Raw genomic sequence first — 9,297 nt, 5'->3', positions numbered from 1 at the left:
TAGATCCATGGAACTCGCTGCCTAGCTTACTCAGTGACATTCCATACCACAAGTGACCGACCCCGGTCTCAAACGAAAAGGTGACAAGCATCTGAGCACCTGAGATGTCCTCTGACCTCCACAAACATGTGCAAACATGCATGCACATACCTGCACAGCACGCGTAATCCTCTCTACATGAACACACACACTCCTTCAAGTACAAAGTATTAAGCTGGAAGTTTTGTGGGGTGGGTACTGGAACTCAAACCCAGGGCTTTATCCATGCACCGATCTGTGCCCTCGGCCATGAAACACTTATCTTCACGATGAAAGTATCCTGAAGCCCTGAGCGGACTCATTACTCAGTGAAGGTCCTTCCTGTGAACCCGCTGGTGGATGTGCAGGTTGGAGCTCTGGCTGAAGCCCCTCCCACACTTACTGCACTCATAGGGCTTCTCTCCGGTGTGCACTCTCTGGTGGATGAGGAGTTTGGAGCTCTGGCTGAAGTTCCTCCCGCACTTGCCGCAGTGGTAGGGCTTTTCCCCAGTGTGCACTCTGAGGTGGATTCGCAGGTCTGAGCTCTGGCTGAAGCTCCTCCCGCACTCACAGCACTGGTAGGGTTTCTCTCCCGTGTGGACGCACCGGTGGATGTGCAGGTTGGAGCTCTGGCTGAAACCCTTCCCACAGTCCCCACACTTGTAGGGCCTCTCTCCCGTGTGGACACGCTGGTGGATGTGCAGGTTTGACCGCTGACTGAAGCTCATGCCACACTCCTCACACTCGTAGGGCTTCTCCCCGGTGTGGACCCCTCTGGTGGATGTGCAGCTTGGAGCTCTGGCTGAAACCCTTCCCACAGCTGTCACACTTGTACGGTTTCTCACCTGTGTGGACAGCGTGATGGACGAGCAGACTTGAGCTCCTGGTGAAGCCCTTCCCACACCGGTCACACTTGTAAGGTTTCCCATCCATGGGGACTGCTTGGTGGGCAGCAGACAAGCTCCCGGTGAAGCCTGTCCCACAAGGCTCACACCCACAGGCTTTTCCTTTCAGGCGGTCTCTCTGATGGAGCGTTAGTTCTGAGTTCTGAGTGAAGTTCTCACCACACTGACCACATCTGTATAGTTTGTCTGAAGCGGGGGGTTTCGTGAGCTGACCATCTGGGTTGTGATAAGCGCCTTCCCAGAGTCATTACAGTTACAGGTTCCTTTGTGTGGTTTCTCTGAAGACTGCAGGTGACTAATGGTGGCTTCCATCTACGAATGTCTTTACTTCACAGTCAGAGGGAACTAAGGAGCCTTTGAACTGGACATTTTGACAAGTTGTCTCACTAGGGAACAACAGAGGTACCGGTTGGTTCTGTTACATCAGATGTGAGTTTAACTTGAAGATTCTCTGAACAGTGGTCTATGGGATGACACTCCCCGCTTATTCCTTTTCTCGGTTCTTTCTTCAGTTAGGAAGAGAACTTTTTTCCTCAGAGGCTTCTTACACAACTTCACAGAGGAGACCTGTCTGGCCATTTGGCTTGGAACTTCAAAGATAAATATTTTTTCACTTTCAGTGTTTGTGAAATCACTGACAGGAATCTATTTCAACATCTGTGTGTACTTCTTGAAGATTCACAATATAAATTCAACTTCCAGGTACTGACTGGCCATCTCTTCCAAAATTACTCACTAGGAAAACTACTATGGTAAATCTGAAGTCTTTTCTCTTTCTAAATATTTTCATTTCATTTGTATAAGTGTTTTGCCTGCATGGATGTCTGTGTACCACATGCCGGCCCGGTACTTATGGAGGTTGGAAGAGGGCATTGGATCTCCTAGAATTGGAGTTATGGATAGTTGTGAGCCACCATGTGGGTGCTGGGAACTGAACTTGCAAGGGCCACAGGTACTCTTGGTCTCTGAGCCATCTCTCCAGCTCCCTGCAGGCCTTTCTCTTGAAGATTCTCCACAGAATTTGTGTTTGACTCTCCTAGAAAACAGAGAATTTAGTGATAAGAAGAAAGGATTCCAGAATAGGAGGATCTCAGGCCTGAACATTTGGTAACTCAAAAATTTAGTGTGCTTGCTTTCTTCTTCTGTCTCCTCCTCCTCCTCCTTTCTCTCTCTCTCTCTCTCTCTCTCTCTCTCTCTCTCTCTCTCTCTCTCTCTCTCTCTCGCCTGGGATTGAACCAAGGATCTCAGGCATGCTAGTCTAATACTCGAGCACTGTATTGTACTATAGCCTCAGTCCTTAGTGTGTGCTTATAGTTATATCTTTTGGGTTACCATTGGGAGAGGGAAACTGGGTTCAGAAGACAGGCATCTTGCTGGGCAGTGGTGGCATGTGCCTTTAATCCTAGCACTTGAGAAGTAGAGGTAAGTGGATCTCTGTGAGTTTGAGGTTAGCCTGGTCTACAGAGTGAGTTCCAGGATAGCCAGGGCTGTTCCACAGAGAAACTCTGTCTCGAAAAACCAAAAAAAAAAAAAAAACCAAAAAAAAAAAAAAAAACCAAAAAAAAAAAAAAGATAGGCATTTCTTCCCTGCTTTTGAGCAGAGCTGATAAGATATTCTTTTACTCTTCTTGTGAAAGACCAGAGTCCTGTACCTTTCCAAAAGTATCATTCCATTTCACTTTTTTTTGACTAAATGTCCATTTAATCAGTATACTACTTTCATAACTGTTAGAGCTATAAGAAACAAAATGGAAATCTTTTTGCCTGACAAGCTAGTTCTTGGATGAAAGACAAATACATCAGCAATGATAATACCAATTTAAAGCCTATAACATATATAATACAATATACTATAAGCCAACCAGCTGTGAGAGCAGACTGCAGGTACTAAAACTCAAACTTTCATGCCTTAAGAGTTCTGATAAAAAGGAAAAAAGTACAGTAGGGAAAGAAAATATGACCCATTCAGTGTAAGTGTTACAGCTCAGATGGAAGGTATCCTGGCAGCCAGGAGCCAAGGAATACCACAAGTCACACCGCACAACAAACCTCACACAAGAGGTTTATTGGGAGAGAAAAAACAGGAGGGTGGCTGCCTCTGCTGGGTGAGAAACAGCAGGGAACTGAGTAGGAGACAGTGTTTACACAGTTTCTTGAGGGGGCGATGTGTGTGGAACTTTCCAGGGTGAAGCTTTTCAGGATGGGGATTGGTGGGATTTCAAGTCCAGAGCTTGGGCTTTTTACTATGTAGGGTGCAGGCTGGGTCTAGCTGTTAGGGCAGTTAGAGGATTCTGTGGGTGGAACCTGGCAGCTGGAGGTCCTCGGGAGAGGGGCCTGGCTACTAGTGTGTCTCAAGGGCCTTACATTCAGGAAAATGGAAAGTAGCTTCTTGTAAGGAGCAACAGCCCCAAACCTCCAGCACTCCTCTGATGATGACAGTTGGCTTTCTTTAGAGGTCATGGTCCTTGAGCCACACCAAACTTATTCTCCAGACTAGCTGTGTAGTAGAATACTATTTTAAAGTGTGTTACTTTTGTTTATGTTGCGTTTGTTTAGCTCTGTGAAGCTGTGTTACTGTGCCTGTCTAAAACACCTGATGGTCTAACAAAGAACTGCACGGCCAATGGCAAGGTAGGAGAAAGGATAGGCGGGGTTGGCAGGCAGGCAGAGTATATATAGAAGGAGAAAACTGGGAGGAGAGATCTAGGAGCCAGAGAAGGAAGGAGGAGGACTCCAAGGGCCAGCCACTTAGCTACACAGTAAGAGTAAGAAGTAAGAGAATGGGAAAAGCCCAGAGGCAAAAGGTAGACAGGATAAGTTAAAAAAAGCTGGCTAGAAACTAAGCCATGCTAAGGCCGGGCAATTATAATTAAGAATAATTTGCTGTGTGTGATTTATTGGGGAGCTGGGTGGCAGGCTCCCCAAAAGAGAAGAGTTAAAAAACAACCAACATAGCTATTTCTGTCCAGAATGTTCTTTTTCCACATCTCAAACCTGGCTCCTTGTCATGCAGGTCTCAGCCGAGCTGCTGCCTTCCAGATGTGCTCTCTTGACCATCAAATCAGAATGCACTCACTACCACTTCTCTGGGTTTAATTTCTTCATACTCTTTATATGACTTAGCTCATCTTCTCTCTTCCCGTTCTTGCATTCACTCCATCCCCATTAAAGTTCCCCAGCACAGAGAGGCTGACATTTATTCCCCAAGGCCTCAAGCAGGACCTGGCACACAAAAGGAATCCAATTATTTAATCATAACATTTCATGAGTCTCCTCTCCAGGCTTTTGTCTGATGGAGCAATAGTTCTCAAACCACCTGCTGTGAAGCACCATTTTGTTGTTTAATAAACATTTACCCTCATTTTCTATTGCTTATGCCTTCATGGCTGGTACTAGCCAACAAGCCACACTTTGGTAAGAATGATAGGCACTAAATGGAGCCCTAAGTTCAGTCATATGTCAGGGAAGTGCTCAGCAGCTATGGCTTCAGAGGGCAGGGCTATCTTATAACCTGGATTAGCTAAGACAGTTCTCACCTGAGGCTGAGGCGGCAACCCAGGAAACAGAACAGGCTGCAGGAGATGTGGCTAACGTACTACTGTGGGAAAGTGGACTAATATCCTAAGCCAAGTATAGAGGAAGGTCAGGACAGGAGTCTCATATTCCTACTGGACAAATACCAAACTGTTTGGAGCTACAGATGGTCGTCATAGGACTTTCCACTTCCATGTCCGAGTCTCTCCTACCACATCTAGCAATTCACTTAGGGGTGGGAAACGGTAACGCAACGGTTAGCAAACATGACGACGTCATACCTGGAGTCATCTAAAGACGGCACAGTCTACCAGAGTTCTTTCCACGTTGCCTCTGCTCATTCATTCATTTCTCTCCACTCCAGAACTTCCAGCCTCAGACCAATTCACAAGTCCCCTCCCGAAGCATCAGGATGCACCAGGGACTTCCTCCTTGGCGACATCATAGCATCTCTGCCATACCTTTATTATGACTGGCTGTACAGTTCCAAATGACAGGGTCCTGCTCAACTAAGCTGTAAGTGCCCAGTAACTAGCACAACTGACTTGGAATCTAGTTGACAAATATTCAGTTTAAATAATAAGGAGATGATACCACTGAAAGAGAACCTAAAAATCATCCCAGCCAATGCCTCATTTTACAGATAAGGAAAGCAAAGTCCATGATGAAATTAAAGGAGGAGGTCACACTGCAAAACTGAAGGAGGGTAAACTGAAAGCCTTTCAGCAGACGTCAAGGACAAACTTTGGTACACAGAAAAGCACTGGGAAAGTAAAGCCCTTAAATTAAAAAGAAATGCATAGAGTCTTATTATATAGCCTAGACTGGCCTTGAACTTGGGAGTACCCTGCCATCTCCATGCTGGGATGATAGACGTTTGCTGCCACTCCTGGATGGCCTACATACTCATGAGGAATGGCCTGGATCTGCTGCTCTCTGCAACAAAAAACACAAGGCCCTTCCCTTCAGCTCAAAGTCACAGTTTCTCAGTGTCATAAAATGTTAGCATCAGAGCAAAGCAGGGGTTCCGTCCACTCAAGCACTCTATGGTGCTAAGCCTCAAGCCTGAGGTAACTTTCTACGTGTAGTTTTGTGGAGATGGTGAGAAGCTGGTATTTCTGGGTACATACGTGTGTTTGTGTCTGTGAGTGGAGGGCGCCATATATATATATATATATATATATATATATATATATATATATATATATATATATATTTTGACATAGAGTCTTCACGGGCACTGGAGCTTGCTGGTAGACTGGTGGGCCAGCAATCACCAGGGACACTGTCTTTGCCTGTCCTGCACTAGGATTCCAGGTGTGCACACTACTCTGTCTGCCTCTCTCCATGGGCTCTGGAGGCTCAAACATGGGTGTTCACGCTTGCCCAGCAGGTGCCTTACTAACCCAGCCATCTCCCCAGTCCAAGAAAATGAGGGGAAAAAATGTTATTGCTATTTGGCAATCTTTCTTCCATTCACTCAAGACAGGGTATCACTACATAGCCCTGCCTGGCCTGGAACTCATGAAGATCCTTAGCCCTGCCTAAGCTTCCCAAGTGCTGGGATTAAAGGAGTGTGCCACCCACCACACCTGGCAACTATTTGGCAATTTTATTGTAATTAAATATGCAGACATATGGTGAAAGGGAACAGTGAAAATAGAGCATAAAAGATCTAGTTAGGCCGGGTGGTAGTGGTGTATGCTTTTAATCCCAGCATGCCGGAGGCAGAGGCAGGCGGATCTCTGTGAGTTCGAGGCCAGCCTGGGCTACAGAGTGAGTTCCAGGAAAGGCGCCAAAGCTACACAAAGAAATCCTATCTTGAACCCCCCCCCCCCACAAAAAAAAATCTAGTTAGGCAACTCATCTTACCTCCCACTGGAAACACTTGGCATTAAGTGTATGTAGAGGTATTTCAAAATAAAATGCTGGGTGCACAGAGATTAGGAGGATGAGAAAGGAATGCTGTTCTCTTTCCTTCTGGCAGGGCTAGGAATCTTAAAAGTTTGAAAAAATTCCACATGATTTTGATGTACCTTTTTAGGCATGATTCTGTGACCACTGCGCTGTTGTTTAATTAAGATCCTCATGACTGTCCGTCACAGTTAACAGCGATCACTGTTAATACGCAAGTGGTCAATCCCTTTCTTGCCGCTGTAACCAAAATACCAGAATGAGCAAGTAACAGAGAAAGGATCTGTTTTGAATCACGGTAGTAGAGGGGTTTCACTCCATCATGGTGGGAGACTGTGGGAAGCATGCTCTTCAACTCATGGCAGGCACAACATAGAACAAGAGGAAAGAGCCAGGGTAAGATACGCTCCCAAGATTGTAAAACATCAGTAGTGAACTTCTGCCCTTCGGGGTTCTCCCATTGTGCTGTAAGCCTGTATTTAAGACCTCCTCCCTCCTTCAATAAACAGCATTCGGCAAAAAAAATTTTTTTTAATTAATTAATTAATTAAAAAAAAAAAAAAGATACGCCTCCCAAGGCCACGCCTCAACGCAGTGACCCAGTTCCTCCAATCAGGGCTCCAGCTTCCACAGTTGGACCACCTTCCAACAGTCTCAAAGATCCACCAACGAAACCTTCATTAGCCTAGAACCCTCAGGCTCTCATACTCCCCTCAAGAAGTGTGCTTTACTCATTCCTAGGAATCTCAGTTCAATCAAGCTGTCAAGATTAACCATCAAATGCATATTTTTTAAATATACATAATCTACTCAACAAGTTTTTCTTTGAAGAAAAACTTCAGAGTTTTTTATTTTTGTTTTTTTGAGACCATGTTTCTAAGTGCAGTCTTGGCTGTCCTAGAACTCACTCAGTAGACCAGGCTGGCCTCGAACTCATAGAGATCTGCCTGCCTCTGCCTCCCGCATGCTGGGATTACAGGCGTGTGCCACCACTGTCTGGCAAAAACCTTCAGTTTATAATCTTGTTTTCCCAAGGCCACTTAGCATCAGGCTTGACATATATTCACTTTGCTCTCCAACAAGCTACAGTTTTGGTCTTGGTTTTTTGAAAGGCTTGATTACCAACCTCTGGTACTACGGGGAGGAGGTGAAGTCTTAAGGAGGTAGGACCTAGTAGGGAGAATTTAGGTCACTGGGGGAGTGCTCTTAAAGATGATATTGGGATCCAGGTCCTATCCCACATGAGGTGAACACTCCTGTTTCCTAGGTCTGAAACCAGGTCAAGTGCTGATAGACTAAAACGACCGAACCGTGAGAAGTAAATATTTGCTCCTTACAAATTCAGTACCCAAGATATTTTGGTCTTAGCAACGAAGATGCAACATATGTGAATGAAATGTCTGATAAGAAAAAGCCAACTTCCAGACGACAGGGAAGACATGCTCCAAAGAGTCCTTCAGTAGAAGAACCTGGTTGGATGTTGAGTAGTGCTCCACACGGTGGCAAGGCAGTGTAGTGAGAACTAATGTAGAACTTCAGTCAGCAGACATCCATGCAAAACCCAAAGATACGATTTGCTAGATATATATTTTAATGCCCCAAGGCCCTTGTTCCCCTTTGTATTAAATACCCAGTTTCACAATGAACTTGACAATAAAGAGAGAAACCACATGGTACACGATCTGACTCTAGGCAGGTTATTCAATGCTTATGTTCTACTTTGTTCTAAGAAAGAAAACCTGGGTTTAGCTCAGAGACGAGGCATTTTTGGTGAAACTCCAAATCACCCAGAGCTTGCTTCTCAGGCAGGGGCAGATTCTTCAAAAGATAGTTCTCTAGGGCGTGCCATCTCCTCAGACCTCCCTAATTCTGTACTTAGGTTCTGGAGTAGGTTTTCTCAGGTTCTCTGTGACTTCTCTTAACCTGTGTTCCAGCTACCGAATACCTCTTCCCCGACCTTATTCTCAGAAATCTAACTGGTTTCTAGGATGCGGATGGCAGTGCTGCACAGCCGAAACCTCAATACCTCTCGGGATCTCTCAGGAGTCCCTCGTGGTCTCCTGATGTCCATCAACACCATCTTTGGAAAAAGGCCAAGTCACTCCACTGGAGCGAAGAAGGCCAACCACGAAGTCCTCAGTCCCGCCCAGGCCAGCGCTCGGCCGAGCAAGAGGAGAGTGTCCTTGGAGCCGCAGTTTGCTCTGCCCCGGGGGCCTGGCCTCCGTGGGGTGGTGGCCTTGTCCCGGGGCGTGATTCGGGGTTCCGCGGCTGCTAGCACGTGGGGCCACGGCCACAGGGCGCGTTCCCAGCCTCTGAGCCTGGCTCCGGGTCGCGGCGCCCCCTCGTCTGGACCAGGACACCACTGTCTGCCCCTGAGGCAGCCCAGCCCTGCTCACCTCTTGCGTAGGTAGGACCCACACCTGGTATCGCAGGACTCCAGGGCATCATCGAGGACTCGAACTACAAGTCCCAGCAGGCTGCGGGCGGTGAAGCGCCTCTTCCGAGCCCACTTCCGGCGACGGTCGGTCACCGCTACTCTTGCGATCCAGCAATTTGTGGCCGAGCTGTCCTGTGTGGTTTAAGTTGTTTTTTCAGCTCTTTTCATTGCAGATACATACGAGTAATTTCATAATATTCCCAAGGTATTTTTCACTCGTTAAAATGCTGCTGGAGAGGAAATAACCAGTATAATATCGTCTTCAACCTTAAAAATCTGAAGCTGTTACCACTCCAAGTGAGCAGTGTAGTACATGCAAGTAATCTCATCACTAGGGAGGCTGAGGCAGGAGAATCGTGAGATCGAGAAGAAAAGAATTGTTCGCTGGATATTTCATGTTCTCTCTGGAGGACAGTTTCCAGATCCATGTGTGCAGCTCACAACCAACCGCCTGTAATTCCAACTCCAGGGAACCCAACACCCTCTGCT

The 9,297-nt window shown here is 46.4% G+C and overlaps 1 protein-coding gene across 1 annotated transcript; it reads right to left on the bottom strand.

Moving 5' to 3' along the window:
- Nucleotides 1-273: 273 nt before the first annotated feature.
- Znf239 (zinc finger protein 239) lies at nucleotides 274-8,828 on the bottom strand. Its single transcript, XM_059258453.1, is given in 7 exon segments — nucleotides 274-788; nucleotides 790-1,147; nucleotides 1,149-1,251; nucleotides 1,254-1,326; nucleotides 1,328-1,393; nucleotides 1,395-1,959; nucleotides 8,768-8,828. Coding segments are annotated over 6 exon segments (1,152 nt in total). The 5' UTR covers nucleotides 1,503-1,959; nucleotides 8,768-8,828; the 3' UTR covers nucleotides 274-344.
- Between the last annotated feature and the right edge of the window lie 469 nt (nucleotides 8,829-9,297).

Source organism: Peromyscus eremicus, chromosome 3 (assembly GCF_949786415.1).
Source record: "Peromyscus eremicus chromosome 3, PerEre_H2_v1, whole genome shotgun sequence".
Taxonomy (NCBI): Eukaryota; Metazoa; Chordata; class Mammalia; order Rodentia; family Cricetidae; genus Peromyscus; species Peromyscus eremicus.
This window is presented reverse-complemented; position numbering and strand designations above follow the sequence as displayed.